The 25,028-nt window shown below is 51.9% G+C and overlaps 4 protein-coding genes across 11 annotated transcripts in view; 2 read left to right on the top strand and 2 right to left on the bottom strand.

Annotated features, from left to right (window-relative positions):
* PRRT1 (proline rich transmembrane protein 1) overlaps nucleotides 1–25,028 on the top strand; it is a 44,449-nt gene that overhangs the window by 15,825 nt on the left and 3,596 nt on the right. The gene's annotated exons all lie outside the window — the stretch shown is intronic.
* AGPAT1 (1-acylglycerol-3-phosphate O-acyltransferase 1) lies at nucleotides 81–9,204 on the top strand. 3 transcript variants are annotated; one of them, XM_050788625.1, is made up of 7 exons: nucleotides 81–895; nucleotides 5,915–6,123; nucleotides 6,351–6,484; nucleotides 6,818–6,993; nucleotides 7,158–7,253; nucleotides 7,380–7,452; nucleotides 7,964–9,204. In XM_050788625.1, the coding sequence occupies exons 1-7, from the start codon at nucleotides 893–895 to the stop codon at nucleotides 8,134–8,136; spliced, it is 864 nt and encodes a 287-aa protein (XP_050644582.1). In that variant the 5' UTR covers nucleotides 81–892; the 3' UTR covers nucleotides 8,137–9,204. The 3 variants fall into 3 exon arrangements, with proteins under 3 accessions (XP_050644582.1, XP_050644584.1, XP_050644583.1); XM_050788627.1 differs by having other exon boundaries at nucleotides 881–899; XM_050788626.1 differs by lacking the exon at nucleotides 81–895 and adding an exon at nucleotides 1,300–1,605.
* Nucleotides 9,134–12,899, bottom strand: EGFL8 (EGF like domain multiple 8). Of its 4 annotated transcripts, none has more exons than XM_050788619.1 (9): nucleotides 12,818–12,899; nucleotides 11,144–11,272; nucleotides 10,793–10,915; nucleotides 10,603–10,712; nucleotides 10,408–10,503; nucleotides 10,156–10,326; nucleotides 9,984–10,063; nucleotides 9,757–9,910; nucleotides 9,134–9,502 (listed from the first exon to the last, which is right to left on the bottom strand). In XM_050788619.1, the coding sequence occupies exons 2-9, from the start codon at nucleotides 11,242–11,244 to the stop codon at nucleotides 9,456–9,458; spliced, it is 882 nt and encodes a 293-aa protein (XP_050644576.1). In that variant the 5' UTR covers nucleotides 11,245–11,272; nucleotides 12,818–12,899; the 3' UTR covers nucleotides 9,134–9,455. The 4 variants fall into 4 exon arrangements, with proteins under 4 accessions (XP_050644576.1, XP_050644579.1, XP_050644580.1 ...); XM_050788622.1 differs by having other exon boundaries at nucleotides 12,790–12,845; XM_050788623.1 differs by lacking the exon at nucleotides 12,818–12,899 and having other exon boundaries at nucleotides 10,156–10,266; nucleotides 11,144–11,767.
* Nucleotides 12,577–25,028, bottom strand: PPT2 (palmitoyl-protein thioesterase 2). 3 transcript variants are annotated; one of them, XM_050788617.1, is made up of 10 exons: nucleotides 23,356–25,028; nucleotides 22,746–23,026; nucleotides 22,209–22,399; nucleotides 21,804–21,957; nucleotides 21,207–21,302; nucleotides 21,014–21,121; nucleotides 18,953–19,036; nucleotides 18,749–18,833; nucleotides 14,822–14,876; nucleotides 12,578–12,899 (listed from the first exon to the last, which is right to left on the bottom strand). In XM_050788617.1, exons 3-10 carry the CDS (start codon nucleotides 22,389–22,391, stop codon nucleotides 12,741–12,743), a joined length of 924 nt encoding a protein of 307 aa, XP_050644574.1. In that variant the 5' UTR covers nucleotides 22,392–22,399; nucleotides 22,746–23,026; nucleotides 23,356–25,028; the 3' UTR covers nucleotides 12,578–12,740. The 3 variants fall into 3 exon arrangements, with proteins under 3 accessions (XP_050644572.1, XP_050644574.1, XP_050644573.1); XM_050788615.1 differs by lacking the exon at nucleotides 22,746–23,026 and having other exon boundaries at nucleotides 12,577–12,899; XM_050788616.1 differs by lacking the exons at nucleotides 12,578–12,899; nucleotides 22,746–23,026 and adding an exon at nucleotides 13,800–14,638.

The following is a 25,028-nucleotide window of genomic DNA, read 5'->3' as shown; positions in this document are numbered from 1 at the left end:
TGGTGCAGAAGGGGCACGGCCCGCCCCTTTTAAGGAGACCCACGGGGGGTCTCCTTAAGACCCGCCCTTTCCTCCTTATAATTTGCCCATCAGAAATAGGGTCTTCCTCCAGGGTTGGACCCCGGAGAGTTTGGGCCTTTCCTACAATCATTGACCCTCACTGTGTCCAAAGGAGCAGAACTAGGTAACAGTCTTCCCACTACCAATCCTCTTCCCGAGGGCATGTAAACTCATGCAGGGTAAAGGTGTGGCTAGAGGCGGGACCTTGATAAAAGATCCCATGTGACTCAAAAGTAAGGAAAGATGAGAAGTTAGCAGTTGCGTAAAGAAGGACTGGGGCAGATGAGGATTCAGGAAACTGGAGGTTTAAGATATTGAGAGGGAAAGGTGGAAATGAAGGAGAGTGAAGTGATGGAATGGTCCTAGTAAAGTGATAATGGGAGTGGAGGAAGAGAAGAGGGGGTGGAAAACTAGATACATGGCTACCAAATTAAGGAGGCATCCTCATCCAGAGGAATCGGCATTCTTCCTCACTTTGTCTTTTTCTAGAAAGCACTCCTGACGCCCAATTTCCATTGGAAGAAAAGATGTACCCATATTGTATGTTGTGAGAAGGGGTTGTCTCAGCTTGGGGAAGTAAGGAGACTGATAGGAAGGAAGTAGGAAAGAAAAAGTACAGAAGGAAAAGAGCATGGAAAAGGAAAGGGTCAGGGATGAGGCCAAAGAGATCTCTTTAAAGGTCAGAGAAGGCAGGTGGAGGGGGGAGCTGGACAGCTGGGAGATAGTGAGGGACAAAGGGCAAAGGAAACCAGACCAGAGGACTGGAGAGTGAGATGGGGTGAGATGGAGTCCTGGAGAGAAAAATAAGAGAGGTGAACTTAATGCTTGTCATATGGTAGGTAGGTGTTTGATAAATGCTTAGAATTGAAAGGGGAACGGGAAGAGGGGTCCTTAAGAATAGTTGCGGGGAATAAGCAGCAGATAACCGGAGTTGAGAAAAAAAGAGACCAAGTAAAAGTGGCAGTTAAAAGAGAGCTGATGGAGAATAAAGGAAGGAATGTGCCGAAGGAGAAATATAGCACCAGGGGATCCAGAACTCAAAGGGAGTTAGAGAATAAAAAGATGCAGCTGGAGCCAGAGACGGGAGCAAAGGCAGAGGGAGGGCCCGCCTGAGCCCTCCTGGGGCGGGGCTCCCAAGAGTACACTGGTAGACGTGGGGAGGAGATGCCTGAGTTTCTGGGAGACGATTGGCAAAACAGGCTGCCCATCACCGCCCTCCACTTCCTGGCCGGCCCCGGAAACCAGCAGGCGTTGGGGAGGGGTGGGGGGGGAATAGCGGCAGCAGAAGCCCCAGCCCTCAGAAAGACAGCAGAAAGGGAGGGAGGGAGGGTGCTGGGGGGACAACCCCCCACTATTCCTACCGCTATGGGCCCAACCTCCCACTCCCACCTCCCCTCCATCGGCCGGGGCTAGGACACCCCCAAATCCCGTCGCCCCCTTGGCACCGACACCCCGACAGAGGCAGAGACACAGCCATCCGCCACCACCGCTGCCGCAGCCTGGCTGGGGAGGGGGCCAGCCCCCCAGGCCCCCCACCCCACTGAGGTGTGGGCGGGAAAGGGATGGGAGGAGGAGGGAAGAGGGTGCTGAAAGCGACTAGGATGAGGGGAAGGGGAGAGATTGGGTCTGGGAGGGCCGACTGGGGGAGATGGTTGCTGGGGAAAGGAGAGGGGCTGACTGGGAAGAGGGTTGCTGGGGATAGGAGAGGGGACCTGAGAGGGAGGAAGGATGGAAGAGACACGGGAGGGGGAGAAATGGAAACCCTTGTGAATTTGGGACTGGGAGTGTGCACAGGGAATCCTGGAGAGGGAATTCCCTACACCTTCCCCAATTCCTTTTCTTGCCCTTTGACCCCACATGACTCTTGCGGGGGTCATGAGGGGAGGCGGCCAGCAGAATTTGCCTCTTAGGAATATACCCTTAGGCCCCTCTGTTTCCATCTAGGCACAGGACCTCTTGTTTCTCAGTGGCCTTCCACACTGCTGGACCCTTACACACAAATGCCTTATGGGAGCCATGTTTTCTACATTGAGTCTGTGTGCCTTTGACATGTTTAATGGCTTGTGTGCAACTAGGTTGTCCCAATGCTCTCCATAGGCTGTGTAGAAATGGTGTGTTATTTTCCATCAGAATTGCCCATTCTCCGTTCTTGTGTCCACGTCTCACATCCAATTTTGACATGTTCAAGTACCGCATGTGTGTGAGTTTTCTTATATTGCACCTGTTTTATAGTTTCCTGTTACTCGCACGTTTTATGTTTTGGCATGTTTATTTCAGCATGTGAAGGTTATATACCTTATTTTACTTTGGCTGACATGTCTGTGGTCCTACCATTTGCAGTAGTCTTCATGTGTGGGATCCCATGGCTTGGCTGAATAGCCTACACACTCATGTCTGACTCAGTTGGCCCGTTTGCTGTGTTTTCCCAGTCACAGTTCACAGAACACATGTGTATGCCCCTTTGCACAATACACTGATGTAACAGGACCATAGAATGTGTGTTATAAATTTATCATCAGTGTATTTTATGAACCGTACGCTCATTAAATTTGGCCCTCCATTGCATTTCTAAATCCTTGGACTTTTGTTCTCTGAAGAGGGTCACTTAATATCAAGTGTTAGAGAAGAAGGTAACTGGGTCTCCAGGTCTGCAAAGAACCATCCCTGCATGCCTTACCTTGGTGACCTCCCTGGCCCATACCTCTCTACACAAACATTATCTTTCCAGTGACTGTGTACAGTCTGTGTCCATGAGATCAATGCATGTCACAGGGTCAATCCTGCTGTGAACCCCATCGTTGGTATTTATGGACGTTATCTTCCATTCTTTTCACTGTTGGCACACATTTGATGAGAGCAGCATCTTTCCCTGTGGCATGTTAATCCCATTCTGTGCATTTCTCTTGTGACATGACCTCTTCTTGATTATTGTTACTCTGCCTTCATTATGGCCATGTATTGCATGTATCTATTCAGAGTCGGTTACCATTAGGCTTCATGTGTTCGTTACTTTCTCAGTGACTTTTCTTTTAGTAGTCAGTACTACTCAAGAGGGTAACTATCTAACTTGTGATCAGAACTGCCATCTCTGTCATTAGTTGTGGCTCTGTGGGTGTGTATATAGCCTTAGAATCTGTTCAGCAAGTGTTTGTTGAGCACCTACTCCATCTCCTATTGTCCTGGTATTGGAGATAAGACAGAGTCCCTGTCCTTAAGCTGCTTACAGCCTAAGGAGGGAAACAAAAATGCCAGTCAACACATAGTGTGTTGTCAAGATCAGTGGTTCTTAAATTCAAGCGCACATCAGACTCACCAGAGGGCTTGTTAAAATACAGATTGCTAACCAGCCATGATAGCTCACACCTGTAATCCCAACAGTTTGGAAGGCTGAGGCAGGAGGATCACCTGAGCCCAGAAGTTCAAAACCAGTCTGAGTGAGAAAAAGAAAAATAGATTGCTGGACCTAATGCCCAGAATTTCTGATTCAGTAGATCTGGGGTGAAGTCTAATAATTTGCATTTCTACACTTCAAGACCCACTGGTCAAGATAAAAGTGTAATGAAAGCACAGGCCTGGAGGGGTTCAGGCAGCCCTCCGAAAGGTGACACTGAGCTGTGTGAGGCAGGAAAAGATCCGGGCATTCCAGCCAAAGGGAACAGCATGTTCAAGGTGCGGAAGCGTGAAAGATCATGGTGTCTGAGGAACTGAAGTGAATCAGTTTGACTGGAACAAAAAGAGTTTTGTGAGGATGTGGTCGAAGATGTAAGCAGAAGTCAACTTGTCAAGAAGAACCTTTAGGCAAGACAGGGAAATGCTCTGCGTTTCAAAAAAATTTGTATTAACAGAAAAATCTCTGTGGTTGCTACGTGGAAGATGGATTGGAGGGGGTTAGGAGCCTACTCCACATAGTTCAGGGGAGAAATGATGCTGTTCTGAACTTGTAGGGGCAGTGGGATGGAGCAGCTCAGAAAGCCTACAGTATTCCAACTGACAGGGTCTCCTGTTTCCTCTATTGCCTGTTACCTTCTTGCTTGGCAATAGGCTTACCTTTGAGCATAGCCCTTCCCGTCATGGGAAGACAGTGCCTGTGGCCTCAGTAGGAATGACAGGTATTTGCCTGTACACCCTTTTTGTGAATTGTTACCCTGCCCCCAACAGTGGGGCAGAGTGGAGGAAGGAGGAAGAACCTAGAACACAGGTTCTGTGTCCTGCCCCTCTTCCTCTTGAGCCCTTTCCTCTCCCAGGGCAAGTGCTGTTATGTCCCCTTTACTCCCTGCCCTCCATTTTTCACTTGGTGAGGCCTTACACACTGTACCTGCCCACACAGTGTCACTAGAAGGAAGGGAAAGGGTGGTTGGATTCATTTGCCTGTGTGGAGGTAGGATTGGTCTTTGTAACTATTCCAGGTATGTCCATAAGTCTACCTAGGAATGGGGGAGCTGCCTGGGTGGAGAGGGATTTTTCTAGTTACTAGTTACGCATTCACATTATTTTATCTGTCACTGGGTGTAATTATAAATTTGTGTCTGTGTGTGAACGTGTTAGTCTTTGTATGACTGTGTGTTGGCATTAGTGACATGAACTTTTAATCTTGCCATTTGGCCCCTGGGTATATGGCTGTGGGTGTTCTGTCACAGTCACCATATATGCTGTGTGCTGTGTTCGTATATGTATATGCAGTACATACCAGTGTCAGCATAACCGAGTGGTTAGGAACACAGGCGGCTTAGATTTAACTCAGGAGCTGTATGATCTCAGGTAAGTTATTTAGCCTTTCTGGGCCTATTTCCTATAAAATGTAAATAATAATAGTACTTTCTAGACTATTGTATGGGTCATTTTAAGAGTTTAACTTAATATGTAGACCAGTGCTGTTCTACAGAAATATAATGCAAGCCACATACGTAATTTTTTTATGGTAGCCACATTTTTACAAGGCAAAAAGTGAAATTAATTTTAGTAATATATTTTCTTGAATCTGATACATCTAAAAGATTATAATTTCTTTTCTCTCTCTCTTTTTTTTTTTTTTTTTTTTTTAAAGACAGAGTCTTACTCTGTTGCCCAGGCTGGAGTGCAGTGGTGTGATCTGGGCTCACTGCAACCTCCACCTCCTGGGTTCAAGCAATTCTCCTGCCTCAGCCTCCCAAGTAGCTGGGATTACAGGCATGTGCCAACAGGCCCGGCTAATTTTTGTATTTTTAGTAGAGACGGGGTTTCACCATGTTGTTCAGGCTGGTCCTGAACTCCTGACCTTGTGATCCACCCGCCTCGGCCTCCCAAAGTGCTGGGATTACAGGCGTGAGCCACTGCGCCTGGCCCAAGATTATAATTTCAAAATGTAGTCAGTATAAAAGATTAATAATGGGATATGTTACATTTTGTTTTTTATTCAGTCTTTGAAATATGATGTGTATTTTACATTTCCAGCACACCTCAGTTCAGACTAGCTGCATTTCAAGTGCTCAGTAGCCACATGTAGGTGGTGGCTACTTTCTTGGACGGCACAAGTATAGACCATTATAAGACCCTTACCAGCTACAAGTGTTACTATCATTCTTATTGTCATTTATTGTCAGGTATCTGTGAGGTGTAGATGTCCATGTCTTGTGTCTCTTGTCTGAATATATCTGGAGCCTTCGGGAAGAGGAATGGGAGAGCAGTCTTGAGCTCTATCTCCACCACCCTCATCCTAGAGAGGCTTCCTGGGAAGGTTTCAATGGGAACCCTGCCCCAGCTTGTTTCTCTGGCCCTTGTCCTCATAGCACCAGTCCCCAACCCTGCCTTCTGTGCCTTGCCTACCCCACTGGCCTCCAGAAACCAGGCTGATTGTCCCTTGCCCCATCCCCTGCAGGTGGCCAGAATGGAGTTGTGGCCAGGGGCATGGATGCTGCTGCTGCTGCTCTTCCTGCTGCTGCTCTTCCTGCTGCCCACCCTGTGGTTCTGCAGCCCCAGTGCCAAGTACTTCTTCAAGATGGCCTTCTACAATGGCTGGATCCTCTTCCTGGCTGTGCTCGCCATCCCTGTGTGTGCCGTGCGAGGACGCAACGTTGAGAACATGAAGTGAGGGGCAAGGGGTCTTGGGCAATGAGGGAACCTAAGGGTACAAAGCGAGTAGTGGATTGGGGGAAGGGGGCATGGTGTGTGTAGAAAAGACTGAGAGAGACCAGAGACAGGGAATGGGGAGAGGACTGCAAAGGTGGTCAGAAAGACAATAGGGTTGGGGGGAGCTGAGGCATGCAGATGGACATCAATGGATCCCACTGGGACCCCTTGCCGTGACCCCACAGGATCTTGCGTCTAATGCTGCTCCACATCAAATACCTGTACGGGATCCGAGTGGAGGTGCGAGGGGCTCACCACTTCCCTCCCTCACAGCCCTATGTTGTTGTCTCCAACCACCAGAGCTCCCTCGATCTGCTTGGTGAGACCCCACCACAGGGCACACCTCCCCCAGTCATGCCTCCCCTCCTGGAACCTTCCCTAGAATATCTTCTCCTTGAGATCCTTAATTCTCCTTCCTCTGGGACATTGCCCCCTTGTCTCCCGCTCAGGCCTTCATTCCCTGGGTAGAACTGCCCTCATAAGCAGGGTACATACACCTTTGGTCACCCTTTCCTTCACTTGGGGCTCCCCCTGCCTAGTCTCCTCCTTCACCTCCAGTCCCTACCAGAGTGGGTGATGATCTGGGTGAGGTGGGTTGCTTTCTGTGACACTGCCTCCACCCCAATCCTCACCCACCCCCACCCTGCCCAAGGGATGATGGAAGTGCTGCCAGGCCGCTGTGTGCCCATTGCCAAGCGTGAGCTACTGTGGGCTGGCTCTGCCGGGCTGGCCTGCTGGCTGGCAGGAGTCATCTTCATCGACCGGAAGCGCACGGGGGATGCCATCAGTGTCATGTCTGAGGTCGCCCAGACCCTGCTCACCCAGGACGTGAGTCATCCTGGGGAAATGGGGGATTGGAGGGATAGAAAGTAGAATAGTTGTAAATAAACTGATATGCAGGGCCAATGGGCCTCAGAGGTCCCATTATAACATCACACCTACTCTGACTCCTCCATATGTGTTTGTCTTCCTTGACCTTCTTTCTCCCCCAGGTGAGGGTCTGGGTGTTTCCTGAGGGAACGAGAAACCACAACGGCTCCATGCTGCCCTTCAAACGTGGCGCCTTCCATCTTGCAGTGCAGGCCCAGGTGACTACTGCTCCCTGTTCTGCTACTCAGCTGCCCACCCCCACCATTCCCTCATCTCTGGGCAGGGGCTTATTGTAGGAGTCTCAGAAGAGAGCTGTGGACTGACCTGCTTTACCCCTTCCCCAGGTTCCCATTGTCCCCATAGTCATGTCCTCCTACCAAGACTTCTACTGCAAGAAGGAGCGCCGCTTCACCTCGGGTGAGGGCTTTGAGCAGTTCTGGGGTCGGGTGTGTCCAGAGAGGCTGGGAGGACATCCCTGTGAGGCAGGGGGATCATTCAGTGTCAGAGCCATGAGATGTCCACACGGTCATCTAGTTTAACCCACAGTAGCCAATAAGTCTTTACCAAGCACCACCATACCCTGCCAGGTGGGTAGCACTTGGTCCCACCAAGAGAGGCTGTTACTAATCTAGCAGGAAAGATAAGGCCTGTGTGCACAAAGCTGTAATGAATAACACTCATTCAGCAGTAAATGCCAAACCCAGAGGAGGGGGGCTGGAGGAGTGCTGAGGAGATGTCTGGACTGGGAATTGGAGAAGGCTTTGTATAGAAGGGCCTCAGAAGTGGCAGCTGGCAAGCCCAGGGATGGTTGTCCAGGGTTGGGGGAAGAGAACTGAAAGGTTGAGGAAGAGTATCCCTCAGAAGCTGGGCCCCACCTGTGGGCAAAGACCTGGGTGGACAGGCCATGATGGTGCTCCCCTTGCCCCAGGACAATGTCAGGTGCGGGTGCTGCCCCCAGTGCCCACAGAAGGGCTGACACCAGATGACGTCCCAGCTCTGGCTGACAGAGTCCGGCACTCCATGCTCACTGTTTTCCGGGAAATCTCCACCGATGGCCGGGGTGGTGGTGACTATCTGAAGAAGCCTGGCGGGGGTGGGTGAACCCTGGCTCTGAGCTCTCCTCCCATCTGTCCCCATCTTCTTCCCCACACCTACCCACCCAGTGGGCCCTGAAGCAGGGCCAAACCTTCTTCCTTGTCTCCCCTCTCCCCACTTATTCTCCTCTTTGGAATCTTCAACTTCTGAAGTGAATGTGGATACAGCGCCACTCCTGCCCCCTCTTGGCCCCATCCATGGACTCCTGCCTCCGTGCAGTCTCCACTCTTGACTCCCACCTCCTACTGTTTTGTCTGTGGGACAGTTGCCTCCCCCTCATCTCCAGTGACTCCCCCTACACAAGGGTGGGGAACATTCCATCCCCAGTGGAGTCTCTTCCTGTGTGGTCTTCTCTCCCCCTCTACTCCACATTGGCCAGTGGACTCATCCATTCTGTGGAACAATTCTCCCCCACCCCAAAGTCCATGGATTCAATGGACTCATCCATGTGAGGAGGACTTCTCGCCCTGTGGCTGGAAGCTGATACCTGGAGCAGTCCTCCCAGGCTCATCCTGGGAGCTTTCCTCAGCACCTTCACCTTCCCTCCCAGTGTAGCCTCCCGTCAGTGGGGGCTGGACCCTTCTAATTCAGAGGTCTCATGCCTGCCCTTGCCCAGATGCCCAGGGTTGTGTACTCTCTGGGATACCAGTTCAGTCTCCACATTTCTGGTTTTCTTTGTCCCCATGGTACAGTTCTTCAGTGGACCTGACCCCACTCAGCCCCCTGCAGCCCTGCTGCACCATTTCACCAGACACAAGGGGAAGAAGCAGACATCGGGTGCTGCGCTCACTTCTGCCCCCTGGGGAGTTGGGGAAAGGAACAAACCCTGGCTGGAGGGGATAGGAGGGCTTTTAATTTATTTCTTTTTCTGTTGAGGTTTCCCCCTCTCTGAGCCAGTTTTCATTTCTTCCCGGTGGCATTAGCCATTCCCTGCCTCTCGCTCCAGACCTGTTCCCACAACTGGGGAGGTAGGCTGGGAGCAAAAGGAGAGGGTGGGACCCAGTTTTGCGTGGTTGGTTTTTATTAATTATCTGGATAACAGCAAAAAACTGAAAATAAAGAGAGAGAGAGAAAGATCTGGGTGCTTGGTGGTTGCATTTGTTAAGGAATCGAAGAAGCAGTTCTTGCCCAGGCAACCTGCCCCCAGCCAGAAGACTCAGGGGTGGGCCCAGAACACAGGCCTCCCCCTTTCTTCAGCTCTCTGAAGTTTCCATTGTTCATTGCTCTTTGGTGGTTGATAGCCTTATCTGCAGCTCACAGTCGGCCAATCCCAGAGGATTAGTGGGTCTGGCTTCTGTATAAATTAGGGGTGCTGTAGAGGCTTCTTATCGATGACTGAGGCCAGGGCCCAGGCTGTTGTCCTCACAGGAGCCTGGTTAATGACATGGCAGACACAGTGGCTGTGGTCAGCCTGGAGTGGACTACACTGCCACTCTCACCAAACAGTAAGTGAAACTATTGGGCTGGGGACAGGATTTCAGAAGAGAACGATGGTGAAGTGGAGAAGCATGAGGACAGTGAATGTTGGAGAGGGGGCTTGGAGAAAAGAGGGTGTGCTTGAATGGGGAGGGGTCTTGGGGAAGGTCGGGGAATAGAAGTCAAGGCGGGAGGAGCGTGAGGACTCACAGGCACCTAGCCTCTCCTCCAGCAGCAGCACCTGGTCGCTGAGAGATTCGATCCGGTCACCCCGGCCCCACAGCTCAGCCACCTGTTCTGGCTGCAGCTCTTCAGGCGGCATGGGCAGCACCGCTCGGACCCAGGCCCCAGCCTGACTGGCCCACTACAAAGGAAGAGATGCCTCAGGGTATGGATAGTGACGTCTGGCCTCGCCCCACCCAGCAGGCTTAGCTTACCTGCTCCAGCCGCTCCAGGCGCCCTCGCAGCTCGCGAATCTCCCGCTTCAGAGCGCGCTCGTCTTTTTCCGCCTCCCGAACTAGGGACAAAGAAGACCAAGAACATAACCACTGCCCAAGCCTGGACGCCTGTCCCGGGTTCCCCCGGTGGCCTGTATTCCTGCCCGCTCACCGGCCACGCTGAGTATGCTGGCACTGGTTGGGGGTTCTGGGGACCCCTCCGTGCAGGTGCGCCCGTCCGGGCCTAGCACTAGGTCGTGCGGGCAGCCGCAGGTGAAGCTGCCTGCGGTGTTAAGACAACGGTGCGAGCAGAGGGTGATGCCGGTCCTACATTCATCCACGTCTAGTTACCGAAAAGAGGAAGGGGCTGAGAGAGGGGGCGGGGGGAAGCGCCAGGGTAGGTGGGGAGGACAAGCTGACTCACCCACATGACAGTGCTTCCCTCCCCAGCCGGGGGCGCACTCGCACTGGTCAGGCCTAACGCAGACGCCTCCGTTCTGGCACGGCTTGGCGCAGATGGCTGCAGACAGAGAAGTGGGGTTCAGTCTCTAACCGATGACCCAGCTCCCCAGCTCCGTGGGGCGCGCCTCCCCGCAAGGCCTGGAAGACTCAGCCTCACCTTCACAGGTGAGTGCCCCCGGGTGCCGCTTCTTCCAGCCCTGGCAGCACACTGCATGGGTCTGCTGCACCTCCCGCCTCACCTCCCGCCACGTAACGCGGTACGTGGTCCTGGAACACAGCGCCTGGCTCAGGACCCTGAGTACGGGTCCTGGTCGGGGTTCTTGGGGTCCCATCTCCCCATCCCTCACCTGTAAGTGCTGCAGATGCGCCTCCCAGCGCACAAGGTCAGGTAGGGCTTGTACACTGGTTGGCTGTACGACTCGTTATAGCGGAGCGGGACCACCAGTGTCTGCTTGGAGCAGACTCCCTGACTGCCTCCATGCCAGAGGATGAGGTGGGAGAGATTGAGTAGGCCAGGCCCTGGGGAGCCAGGAGTCCCACTTCCCTCAAGAGGCTACTGAGGCCCCGCTCCCCCTCCAGATGACAGCCTCTCACCCCCATTCTAAACTTTCAGTTAAGTTTTGCCTCCTGTCAAGCCCCATCCCCAACAGAAGGCTCCCGAGAAGAGCTCACCCGGGTCCCACCCCCTCTGTTGTCACCTCTCTCTGAGGAATCCACCCTTGGCCCCCTCGCCTGATATCAGTAGCAGGAGGAAGGAGAATCCGCCTAAGAGAGTCCACAGCTCAGCCCTGGACCCCATGATTCTCTTTGACGCTGGACCCTACAGGCTGCAGGCAAGAAAAGGTTAATGGATGTCTGTCCTCTCTCCTATTAATTTCTCCAGCACTAGTCCCTCCAAGGGCACTCTGCAGGTGCCCTCTAAGGGAGTCAGGACATTCACTGTTACATATTAGCCACCAGAATTGCTTACACCTGTGTGTACAACCCAGCGCTATCCTATCCTTAGCATATCATGATCCATTCAGCATCATAAAAGCTCACATCCCAGCACACTCCCTCCACCTCCCCTCTAACCTACTTCTCATCCCCTCTGCACAACCTGGAGGGACACACAGTCAACCCTCCCCTTATGACCCTCCTTTTTTTTTTTTTTTTTTTAAGGAGTTTCACTCTTAGTGCCCAGGCTGGAGTGCAATGGCACGATCTCGGCTCACCGCAACCTCTGCCTCCCAGGTTCAAGTGATTCACCTGCCTCAGCCTCCCAAGTATCTGGGTTTACAGGCACCCAACACCACGCCTGGCTAATTTTTTGTTTTGTTTTGTTTTGTTTTGTTTTTTGAGACAGGTCTTGCTCTGTCGCCCAGGCTGGAGGGCAGTGGCATGATCTAGGCTCACTGCAAGCTCCACCTCCTGCGTTTATGCCACTCTCCTGCCTCAGCCTCCCGAGTAGCTGGGACTACAGGTGCCTGCCACCGCACCCGGCTTTTTTTATTATTATTATTTTTAGTAGAGACAGGGTTTCACCATGTTAGCCAGGATGGTTTCAATCTCCTGACCTTGTGATCCGCCCACTTCAGCCTCCCAAAGTGCTGGGATTACAGGCGTGAGCCACCATGCCCGGCCTGTTTTATTTTGTTTTTTTGTTGTTGTTGTTGTTTTCTTTAGTAGAGACAGGGTTTCTCCATGTTGGTCATGCTGGTCTTGAACTCCCGACCTCAGGTGATCTGCCCGCCTCAGCCTCCCAAAGTGCTGGGATTACAGGTGTGAGCCACCATGCACAGCCGACCCTTCTGTCTTTAACATGCCCTCTTATAACTTCATACCTTCAAAACCCTCGCTGACCGGGCATGGTGGCTCATGCCTGTAATCCCAGCACTTTGGGAGGCAGAGACGGGTGGATCACAAGGTCAGGAGTTCGAGATCAGCCTGGCCAAAATGGTGAAACCCCATCTCTACTAAAAATACAAAAAATTAGCTGGGCGTGGTGTTGGGTGCCTGTAATCCCAGCTACTTGGGAGGCTGAGGCAGGAGAATCACTTGAACCGGGGAGGCAGAGGTTGCAGTGAACCAAGATCGTGCCACTGCACTCTAGCCTGGGTGACAGAGCAAAACTCTGTCTCAAAAAAAAAAAAAAAAAACCCTAGCTATATACCCTCACACCATACACATAAACCAAGCACCTGGAAACTCCACACCTTTCACACACTGCTACTCCCCTCACACACCCACACCATCACGTATGCCCTAAATGCACATCCCTTGCTCCAACAAAACACCCCTCAACTCACGCCCACCCTAAGTCTCTGAGTAAACCCCACTCTCCCCACTGAAATTCTCTCCCCACCTGCCTTCCTCGCTCTCTCCATTCCCACCTGGCTTCTCCTTTCTCCTGGGAGGCTTCAGGCAGACCAGCCTCAGCAGAAGCAGCTCAGACTGGTGGGTGGGCCTGGCAGGCTAAGAAGGAGAGGAGGGGCTGGGCCAGAGAGTCCTCCCATTCCTGCCCCCTCCCACAAGCCTCCTCCTTAGCTCCAGCAGGGTCAGCTCAGTAGGGTCAAGTCCCACCACCCTCATCCCCGCCCCAGCAAAGGGCTCCCTAGAAGTATCTTTCCAACCCTCTGAGGCCCCTATTTCTGGACTCCCCAGATCAGAAGCTACGAGCTCTGTAACACCACCAGGTACCCCCTTCAACCCGACACAGGCTAGGGGAGAGTTAGGGGGCAGAGAAACAGCTGCAGGGAACAAAGCAGGTCAGGTTATGGGAGAAAAAGCAAGATCAGCTGAGGAAAGCTAGAAGGGCAAGTCGTCACAAAGGGGCAGGGGGGCAGCCCAGGGCACCAAGGGGAAAACTGCCCCCCTCTCTTGAGGACATTTGTTAGGGCTTAGGGGGAGCAGAATTGAGTCAGCCACCACCTCCCATGCCAGAGCAGACAGGGCCCTATTGTCTCAGCCAAAATTCCTTCTTTCAAGGAAGAGGAGGCTCATTGTCCAGCCCTACACCCAGCTCTGGCCCACAAAGCTCAAAAGGGGCACAAAAAATGCCCACCCTGACCCTCTGCCCCCTCGTCTAGCCTGGGGGTGGCAGGCGCATTCCACCCATGAGGCTGAGGCCCAAACCACTGGAGCCCTGAGCTTAACCCCCCAGTCTTGGGGACTGGGAGAGGAAAATAATTGTCTTCAGCAGGAAAGAACCCACAGAGAATCAGGAACCCACAAAGAATGGGCATTGAGAGAGAGCGGAAACACCAAGGGGGTCCCCACCCTAGACCAGGCATCTGGGCACCCAGGCCTCAGGCTCCGTCCCCACCCTCCTTGCGGAGCCAGGTCCCCTCCACCTGGAAATGAGCCACATCACACTGAGGAAATGGAACTTTATTTCCATAAATACAGGGGTTACACCCATTCAAGGGTAGTTAAAAGAGGGCCTGGGGCCTCAAAGAAACTGGGCTCTCCCAGGGGGGTACTCCAACACTGATCATAGGGACTGGGGGATCCCCAAACCTGAGATGGGCCTCATAGGCCACAGATATTCCCCAACACTGACACTTCAAAAATGGAACTGTCCCCATAGGGGAGCCTCAGAACCCCACTCTCATGGGTCGTCTCTCTTAGGGGTCAGGAGGGCTGATGACAGGGGACTTCAGAGAAAAAAGGGAACATGGGGAGAAGAGAAGCTAAAAATGTCCTGAGTGGCCTGGAAGGAGACCCCTGTGGTGGGCAGGCGTGGGTTCTCCTCCCATACAGCCAGATACGGAGGAGCAGCAGCAGCAAAAGCAGCCACAAGTTAAAAACATGGTTTCTCAATTCCCAACTTCGGCCTTGAGAGAAAGGGAGAGCACGGAGCAATCCCCCAAATGAGAAGACATGAGGTAGGGGAGGCCTGGACTTGTCATTCACGGAGCAGAGGAAGGGGGTTCTGGGAGGCCAGGTTGGTGGGGGATAATATGGGAGCAATGAGGTGGTCACAGGCACACCAAAGCCTGACATCTGCTTTCCAAGGCCACCACTTGGTCTCTGGACTGAGGAGTTCCTGGGGACCCCTGAATATATCCTCAGGAGAGCCAAGGTTCAATGCAGGTCTCATAAAGGGTACGGTTGGAGTGCCAGGCTGTGTGGGAGATCCCGGCCATCGGACACCTCACTATGGCCCCCCGGGCCAATAGAGTCTTCAACCCAAAAGAATCCCGCAGATAAACCTTCAAAGTGGTCGAAGGGGCATGGAAGCATGGAAGAGAGACATAAGGAGAGACAAAGTGAGTTACTGCTGGGATCCTGGACCTCCTCCCCACAGGGTGAACCCTTCAGCTTGGGAGTCACACAGAGGGCTCTGGAATAAGGTGGGACAGTGGATGGAAGGGAAGTAATCCCAGGGGGCTCACCAGTTGCTCCTCCATCTCCAGGACCGTCTCATTTGCATCATAGAAACCAAAGAAGCTACAAAGAGATTTGTGGGGAAGTTATCAGAAGAGCTGTAGAAAATCTGGCTAGGTGCAGTGGCACATGCCTGTAATTGCAGTACTTTGGGAGGCCAAGGCAGGCAAATCACCTGAGGCCAGGAGTTCGAGACCAGCCTGTCCAACATGGTGAAACCCCATCTCTACTAAAAATACAAAAATTAGCTGGGCATGGTGGCAGGTGCCTGTAGTCCCAGCTACCCAAGAGGCTGAGGCAGGATAATTACTTGAACCCAGGAGGTAGAGATCTCAGTAAGTTGAGATCAAGCCACTGCACTCCAGCCTGGGTGACAGAGTGGGACCCCCGTCTCAAAAAGGAAAGGAAAGGAAAAAGGAAAAGAAAAAGGAAAGGAAAAAGGAAAAAAAAAAAGGAAGAAATCAAGGTGGGCCAAGGTCCCAAAGGAACCCAAGGCCTACTGGGGAGACAGGCAGCAAGGGAGGACACTCAAAAATATCTCACTGGATATAGGTACCTCATGAGGTGATACACTGAAGATACGACCTCACTTCTGTAGAAACCCCATCAAAAATGCATCACTGGCCAGGCGAGATGGCTCACACCTGTAATCCTAGCACTTTGGGAGGTCAAGGCCGGCGGATCACCTGAGGTCGGGAGTTCAAGACCAGCCTGGCCAACATGGCGAAACCCCATCTCTACTAAAAATACAAAATTAGTTGGGTGTGGTGGTTCAAGCCTGTAATCCCATCACTTAGGGAGGCCGAGGAGGGTGGATCACCTGAGGTCAGGAATTCGAGACCAGCCTGGCCAACGTGGAGAAACCCTGTCTCTACTAAAAATACAGAATTAGCTGAGCCTGGTGGCGGGCGCCTGTAATCCCAGTCACTCGGGAGGCAGAGGCAGGAGAATTGCTTGATTCTGGGAGGCAGAGGTTGCAGTGAGCCGGGATCGCGCCACTGCACTCCTGCCTGGATGACAGAGTGAGACTCCATCTCAAAAAAAAAAAAAAAAGATTACCTAAGCATGAGGAAATATCCAACCCACACTGAGGGAAATTCTACACAACAGCTGATCAGTATGCTTCAAAAATATCAATGTCATATTAATGTCATGGACAAAGACTAAAAACCATTCCAGATTAAAAGATACTAAAGAGGCCTGGTACAGTGGCTCATGCCTATAATCCCAGCACTTTGGGAGACCGAGGTGGGCAGATCACCTGAGGTCAGCAGTTCGAGACCAGCCTGGCCAACATGGTAAAACCCCATCTCTACTAAAAATACAAAAATTAGCTGGGTGTGGTGGCGTATGCCTGTGATCCCAGCTACTCGGGAGGCTGAGGCACACTTGAACTTGGGAGACAGAGGTTGCAGTGAGCTGAGATCGCGCCACTGCACTCCAGCCTGGGAGACAGAGTGAGACTTTGTCTCAAGACAAAAAAAAAAAAGGCCGGGTGTGGTGGCTCATGCCTGTAATCCCAGCACTTTGGGAGGCCGAGGAGGGTGGATCACCTGAGGTCAGGAGTTTGAGACCAGCCTGGCCAACATGGAGAAATCCTGTCTCTACTAAAAATATAAAATTAGTTGGGCATGGTGGCGGGCACCTGTAATCCCAGCTACTCGGGAGGCTCAGGCAGGAGAATCACTTGAACCTGGGAGGTGGAGGTTGCAGTGGCCCGAGATTGTGCCATTGCACTCCAGCCTGGGCAACAAGAGCAAAACTCAGACTCAATAAAAAAAAAAAAAAAAGATACTAAAGAGACATGACAGGATCATGCAACTCAAGATCCTGATTAGGATCTTCCACTGGATATTTTTTTTTTCTATAAGGACAGTTGGAAAATTTTGAATAATCTGTGAGCGCATATTCAGGCAATTTGAATCTATGTTTATTTTTAAACACAACATTAAAATAAATATATAAATGTATATATATTGAGAAAAAAAGATACTAATGTAAACATGACAAAATGTTAACATTTGAGAAATGTAGGTGAGGAGTATACATGTCTGCTTTTTGCTATTTTGGTAACTTTTTTTTTTTTTTTTGAGACAGGGTCTTATTCTTGTCACCCAGGCTGGAGTGCAATGGCAAGATCTCGGCTCACTGCAGCCTTGACCTCCCAGGCTCAAGCGATTCTCGCACCTCAGGCTCCTGAGTAGCTGGGACTACAAAGGCACACCACCACGCCCAGCTAATTTTTGTATTTTAGGTAAAGACAGGGTTTTGCCATGTTGCCCAGGCTGGTCTCAAACCCCTGGGCTCACACCTTGGCCTCCCAAAGTGCTAGGATTACAGGCGCAAACTTCTCAAGTATGAAATTATTTCAAAACAAAAAGGTCTTAAAATCTCTCTTTTTTTTTTTTTTGAGATGGAGTCTTGCTTTGTCCCCCAGGCTGGAGTGCAGTGGCACCCTTTCGGCTCATTGTAACCTTCACCTCCCAGTTTCAAGCAATTCTCCTGCCTCAGCCTCCTGAGTAGCTGGAACTACGGGCATGCGCCACCATGCCCAGCTACTTTTTGTATTTTTAGTAGAGACGGGGCTTCTCCACATTGCCCAGCTGTTCTCAAACTCCTGACCTCAGGTGATCCACCCGCCTCGGCTTCCCAAAGTGCTGGGATTACAGGCGTGAGCCACCGCGCCCAGCCAGATGGAGTTAAAATCTTTTAATTAAAAAATATTGGCCGGGCGCGGTGGCTCACGCCTGTAATCCTAGCACTTTGGGAGGCCGAGGCGGGCGGATCACAAGGTCAGGAGATCGAGACCACGGTGAAACACCGTCTCTACTAAAAATACAAAAAATTAGCCGGGCGCGGTAGTGGGCGCCTGTAGTCCCAGCTACTCAGGAGGCTGAGGCAGGAGAATGGCGTGAATCCGGGAGGCGGAGCTTGCAGTGAGCCGAGATGGTGCCACTGCACTCCAGCCTGGGGGACACAGCGAGACTCCGTCTCAAAAAAAAAAAAAAAAAAAAATATTGGCCGGGCAAGGCCGGGCATGGGGGCCATACTTTCTCCCTGGGGGGTTCTTCCACCCAGAGCACAACTCTCTCCTTCACTTCCTTCAGTCTCTAATTGAATGGCAACTCTTCCAGGAGGACTTCGGCCACTATTGAAACTAGGCCCCAGTCATCCTCTAATCCTTTCCCCTGCCTTATTACCTGACATATATATTTGTATATATGTATCAGCTGTCTTGCAAACTAGAATATAAGCTAGGTAACATTAGGGACTTCTCTTTTATTTACCACTGCATCCCCAGGGCCCAGAACAAGCCTGAGCCCATAATGTTGAATAAATATTTCTTGAGTGATTCAAGTAGCTCAGGTGACATTACAGATCACTCATGGTGACCTATAACACAGGAAAGCACATAGTACCATGGAGTCATGGGTTTTTTTCTAAGGAATAGGATGGAGGGGACAAAGCTGGAGGCTGTTATAATAATAGTCCAGGTAAATAAAGAGGTGGTAGGAAATGTGATAAAATGGCATAGAACTATACACACACATTGAACCAATGTGAATTTCCTGGTTTTGATATTGTGCTATAATTACATAGGATGCAACCACTGGGGGAAGCTGGGTGAAGGGCCTCTCTATACTATCTTTGCAATTTCCTATGAATCTATAAGAATTTCAAAATTAAAAGTTTTTATAAAATGAGGAAGGGGGTGATAGGGATGGAGAGAAGTGTCAGCAGGACTTAGTGACTGGTTTGATACAAGGGGTTGGGATATGACTCCCAGGTTTTGGTCTTGGGTGACATGATGAAATGGGGGGAGGCGCACTAACTGAACGGTGGAAGGAGCAGGCCAGTTTTAGGCATGAGATAAAGACTGACTGGGGTTGGGGGATGTCTTTAGCCAATCTTCAGGCCACACAATCCCTTATTACCTGGACTGCCAGGGAGTAATAACACCATCATCAGGGCCCCCAATCAGCACCAGGTGGCCCACACGAAGAAAGTTCTTCCGCCATACTGTAGGATGGGAAGAAGAGAGGCTGAATCAGCCACAGGGGTCAGGATAGGTTGGAGAGGGAGACATAGGGAGTCAAAGAAGCAGAAAAAGCAACACAGGTAGGAGCCCGAATTCTCACCTGTGGCATTGGGATGGTCTCTTTCCCCATTGATCAGGGCCAGGAAGCTGCTGGCATTGAGGTACAAGTCATCGTGGTGGGGATCTGGGTACAAAGGGCAGTTAGAAAAAGAAGTACAAAAAGGAAGCAAGACTGGTGGTGAAAAGCCCAATAAGGAAGCTGCAGCAATAGTCAAGGTGGATAGTAATAAAATAGTAGTGATAATATGGGCCAGGTGCAGTGGCTCACGCCTATAATCCCAGCACTTTGGGAGGTCGAGGCAGGTGGATCACTTCTTGAAGTCAGGAGTTCGAGACCAGCCTGCCCAACATGGCAAAACCCTGTCTCTACTAAAAATACAAAAGTTAGCCAGGCATGGTGGTCCATGCCTGTAATCCAAGCTACTCAGGAGGCTGAGGCACAAGAATCACTTGAACCCAGGAGGTGGAGGTTACAATGAGCTGAGATTGCACCACTGCACTCCATCCTGGGCAACACAGTGAGACTCCGTCTCAAAATAATAATAACAGTAGTGATAATAACTCTAAACATAGTAACAAGTACTTTTTTTTTTTTTTTTTTTTTTTTTGAGACAGAGTCTTGCTCTGTCGCCCAGGCTGGAGTGTAGTGGCACGGTCTCAGCTCACTACAAGCTCTGCCTCCTGGGTTCATGCCATTCTCCTGCCTCAGCCACCCAGGTAGCTGTGACTACAGGCGCCCACCACCACGCCCAGCTAATTTTTTGTATTTTGTTAGCCAGGATGGTCTCGATCTCCTGACCTCGTGATCTGCCCGCCTTGGCCTCCCGAAGTGCTGGGATTACAGGCGTGAGCCACCGCGCCCGGTCTCACTTTTCTTTTTTTGAGACGAAATCTCTGTCACCCAGGCTGAAGTGCAGTGGCACAATCTCCGCTCACTGCAACCTCTGCCTTCCAGGTTCAAGCAATTCTCCTAACTCAGCATCCCAAGCAGCTGGGATTACAAGCGTGTGCCCTCACCCAGCTAATTTTTTTGTATTTTTAGTAGAGATGGGGTTTCACCGTGTTGGCCAGGCTAGTCTTGAGCTCCTGACCTCAGGTGATCTGCCCACCTCCGCCTCCCAAGGTGCTGGGATTACAGGTGTGAGCCACCACACCTGGCAATAGCAAGTACTTTTATCTAGCATCTACTATATGAGCCAGGTGCTATTCAAAGTACATTGCATTCATTTATTGATTTAATCCTTACAACCACCTGGTGAAGTACATGCTATAATATTTTACAGATAAGGAAAATTGAGTAAGTAACAGAATGGTTAAGTAACTTGCCCAAAGTCACCCAATAGGGTCAAGATTCAAACCCAAGTATTCTGGTCCCATGGTCTGGTCTAGAGGTTGGCAAACTGTGACCAATGGGCCAAATCCAGCCCGCTACTTGTTTTTGTAAATGAAGTTTTATTGGAACACAGGAACATTCATTCACATATGGTACATGGCTGCTTTCACACTACAACAGCAGAATTGAGGAGTTGTGAAACAGACTCTATGTCCTACAAAGTCAAAAATATTTACTCTCTGGCCCTTTATAGACAAGGTTTGCTGACTCCCACAACAGACTAAACCTTCTAAGGCAATAAGGTGACACACTTAAAACATTCTGGGCCGGGTGCGATGGTTCACACCTGTAATCCCAGCACTCTGGGAGGCCGAGGCGAGTGGATCACCTGAGGTCAGGAGTTTGAGACCAGCCTGGCCAATACGGCAAAACCCCATCTCTACTTAAAATACACAACTTAGCCGGGCGTGGTGGCGCCTGCCTGTAATCCCAGCAATAGCAAGTTGCTACTAGGGGAACTGAGGCAGGAGGATCGCTTGAACCTGGGAGGCGGAGGTTGCAGTGCGCCGAGATCAGCACTGCACTTCAGCCTGGGCAACACAGCAAGACTCCTTCTCAAAAAAAAAAAAGAAAAAAGAAATTCTGAACAGATCCTGTTCAAATAGCTCAATAAATGTTATCTTTATTGTTATCACTGCTATTGGTTGTAGCAGAGGTGGAAGCAACTGACCTGATCCATGGAAGCCCCAGTTCAGCATCCCCACTCACCATGCCAGTAGTTGCAGATGGAGAATTCCTGGCCCCAGGGGCTATAGCAGATCCGATAGAGGTTAGACCGCATGGAGGTGGGGAACAGCCACTTCAAGTAGTCCGTGTCTGGCAAGAGAATGGCAGTTAAGTGACCATAAACCTCTGTTCCCCCAAAACTCAGGGCATTCTGTGGGGTCTAGTGCCCACTCACCTCCATACTGTCCCATCTGTGGAGAGGAGAGGGAGATGAAAGAATCCACATTGTGATCATCCATGACAGAAAGCAGAGCCCGGCACACAAGGCCCCCTGTAGGCAGAACACCACATTGGGCAGACACTTAAGGACAGCAAAGCCAGAAGCACCCCCCACCCCCACTGCCACACACACACACATACATACACACACACACACACACACACACACATACTGTACATAAAGGAGACTGAGGCTTACAGAAGGCAGGCACACCCTGTGCCAAAATGTCACACATCATATAAGTGACTGAGCCCGAATTAGATGCTGGGCCTCCTGCCTCTAATTCTAAGATGTTTTTACCTGCCCCATTTGCCCTTATGTCCAAGAACCATGGGTAATAGGAAACAAAGGGGTAGCAGTGTAGGGAGTCTCCCTCCCATTCAAGACAGAGATGAGACCCAGGTGCTGAGGGAAGTCAGAAAGGAAGGGCTCAGGTACCAGGGTTGTGCCTGGAGCAATGTGGTTCAGAAAAAGGGACACTAGGAAGTGTCCCTCAGATAAGGATCAAGCCTCAGATAGGGCTTAGGAGTTAGGGGCAGGGGAGTCGCCTACCCTGCGAGTAGCAGATGAGATGCACCCCTTGAGGGGCCTTTGCCATGATGGGGACCACAGCCTCTCGGAACCCTTGCACCTGTTCCCACAGGGGTCGCAAGCTCTCTCTCCCATCGAAGAGATCGAGCACTGTCACCACAGTCCCGGGGTGTGTCTGTGGGAAGGGGGCAATGCAGCCACCGGGGATAGGCTAAGAAGCTCCCACACGCCACCCCTGGCCCGCATCCACAGGTCTATTGTACCCTGCTAGAACCAGGGATCCCGTCCCCCAACTCTCCCCCACGCCAGCACCAGCTCCCTGAGGAACTGGGCAGGCCCAGAGGGGTGGCTTTCAGTTCCCCGCTCTCCCTCCCCTGCCACAGTAGACGCCTCTAACGCCCTGCACCCAGGTGTCCCCTGCCAGACCTCATTGATGTATTCCAGCAGGTGGCGGAAGCTGTACGAGCTGTCGAAGAGCCCATGCACCACGATGACCGGCTTGTAGGACGCGCGGTGGGGCGCGGGGACTGCAAGCAGCAGCAGCGGCAGGAAAGGTAACAGGAGTAGGACCCACGCCGCGGGGAGCCGCTGCCCCCAGAGCCCCAGCATGCTCCCGCCTGAGAAAAGGGTGATAAAGGCCTGTGAGGGAGATGGCAACACCCTCCTCCCTCGGAACAGACGCCTGGCAATCAAGCCACCTCCTCTCGGTCCCACACCAGGTCCCTCACCAGGTCCCTGTCACAAAATAGCCTACTTTTAACTTACTCCAGCCCTCTCCCTACAAACACACCCCCCTACCACGTTGACGCACCAACGCGCACCCGAAGTCCCGCCCCCAACTCAGCGTTCGGGGGACTTGTTCCCTAGGTTCAGGGATGAAAGCATCTTCCCAGCCATGAACAACGCGGAGTTCTGTAATACCCGAGCAGCAGCCCAGGCCCCTTGAAGCGTGCAAACTCCCACCTGGCCTGGGTCCGTAGGCCTCGCTCCACCCGCTGTTTACTTCTCCCAAGACTGGAACCCACGGGGGAGGGGGAAGGGTGAGGAAAGACAGCGCAGGGGAATGACGGATGGGAGGGGGAAGGACGGGCTGCTTGGGGTCGCGCAAATCCGTCACGTCCGGGGCTTTCTCTGGCAACCGCGCGAGCGTTCCCGGCTACACAGACCCAGTACCGGAGGGGCAATGGAATATTCCATTGCGCTCTTGGTGCTGGGGAGGAACTAGGCGGAGCGATCCATTTAGGCTGGTGGGGAGAGGAAAAAGCAGCAAACATATTCTGGGAATGGAAAGAAGGCCTCTCCAGGCTTCGTTGCCCCCAGCGACCCAAAGGTCCGATTTCCCCCGCCTTGATTCTCCCCACTTCCCAATACAGGCGTCTGGCTCGCAGCGGAACACGAAGTTTTCATTCCCCAAGGGGCGGCCGGGGGGTGGACCAGGGAAAGGTAGTCCTCTGCATTTTGCCGTGTGCTGGGTGAGTGGCAGGGTGGCCTGGAGGGCTGATGCCAGCCCGGGCTTGCCCCTCAATACCCACCCCCACCCCACCCTCCAGTCCGCCCCAGGTCAGCGACTTACAACTCTTCATTCTGAAGTGCGTGTAGTGCCCTTGTCTCCAGAGACGCGGAGAGTCCTCGAGGCCCCTTGAGCTAAGTGCAGCCTGGCCCAATTTCTCCTGCCCTACTCTACTCCCCTCCCTATAAGCGACCCACCCCCAAGGGGCGGAGGGCGCATAGGGATGCGCTGACTCATGCCCTTGTAATTTCGACCAGTCTTTCAACCTGAGCGACCCCCACAATGTGGTTCTCTGAGTTATCTCTGGGTGGCTCCCTACCGAGACCCTCAGGCGTCCCACCTCTCCGCCTATAATCCCTACCCGGCACCCTAGTGCCTCAGGGCTTTTACTTGTTAGGGTTTTTACTTAGCATTTAAAGACGTTTCTCTAGAGAGAAGGATTTCTCAGCATGTCTGAACCCCTCTCTCTGTTGACAAGGTCATTGCTTGGTCTAAATTTGTCTCAGTCAAACCATTTTGCTCTCGGAGTGGTGTAGAGTGACGATGGGGTAGCGGTAAGGGGTTGAGGGCTCACGCGAACGCCTAGTGACCAGAACGACTGGTGTGAAGCCGTGATCTGACTCTCTGGAGCCTGAGACTGGTTTCAGCGAGAGCCTCTGTACTGCTCTGTAGTCTCCGCTAGGACACGGACGAAAAGGGACGCAGCCGGGAGAGCGACTGCCCCAGGTGGGGGCTGGGGGGGTGTAAAGGAAGAATAATGATTATCTGGCTGTGTTTTTGTTTAAAAAAAAAAAGAAAAAAAAAATGGTGTAAATCTCCATAGACTTCCTATCCTTGCTCCCTTCACCCACCCACGCGTTCCCAAGATGCAATAAGCAAATAAAAAGACTAATAACGCTGTACCGCAGGTCGACTCAGGAGGTGGAGATGCGTCTTGGTGGGAGGTGGTTGGTGGGAGTAGGGGGGTTTAGGGAATGGATCTGAACATTGACCGGCCCAGAGACTCTAAGCAGCCTCTTTAAAAGCAAAGGGAAAGTGGGGAAACCAGCACACATTACCAACAGAGCTGCCAGAAATGAGCAGTTAAGTCATACTCCCTACCCCCTCCAAAAGAGCTTCAGCTCCTTAGTCCTGGATGAAGAAGGTATGTATGCACACCGCCCAAACTCTCTCTCCCTTTTCCCCCCAAGGCCCAGCTCCCCCCGAATTACAGACCTGGGCCTCCCTCTTTACTGCTAGGTTGGCAAGTTCACCATATCCTGGGAACTTTTCAGACCATCGCAGTTCTGAACTCTGCACAATTCTCTCTCACACACAAGTATTTATCTCTTCTAAATAGGGGGAAACTGGGGCCAAGGATTTGAGAGAAGACCCTGGCACCTTGCAGGGAGCTAAGACGGGGAGACAACGTGCCCCTGGAGGCACCTGGGTCATTAACTCCACTGAGAACCTGTTCACTTCCTCCCACAATATAATCACTAAGTGAGTCTTGGAGGGGGAGACTCCAGAGAGTTCTCTCTCCCTCCTTCCTTTCCTTAGTCCCACCCGCCTCGCCTGGTCTAGCCTCCGTGTTTCCATGACAACTCCAAAGGAGCCCAAACTGGGGGCTTGAATGCCAGGGTGAGAGGAGAAGAGAGGTGGTCCGAGAGCAGAGAGACCAAGTGGGAAACGTCTGAAGCGCTCCCCCTCCCTCGCCTCGGTCCCTTTAAGCTCCCCCCCTCCCCGCTCTCCCTCCG

Source organism: Macaca thibetana, chromosome 4 (assembly GCF_024542745.1).
Source record: "Macaca thibetana thibetana isolate TM-01 chromosome 4, ASM2454274v1, whole genome shotgun sequence".
In the NCBI taxonomy this organism is placed as follows: domain Eukaryota; kingdom Metazoa; phylum Chordata; class Mammalia; order Primates; family Cercopithecidae; genus Macaca; species Macaca thibetana.
Note: the sequence above shows the minus strand (reverse complement) of the source record. Positions and strands in the feature narration are given on the sequence as shown.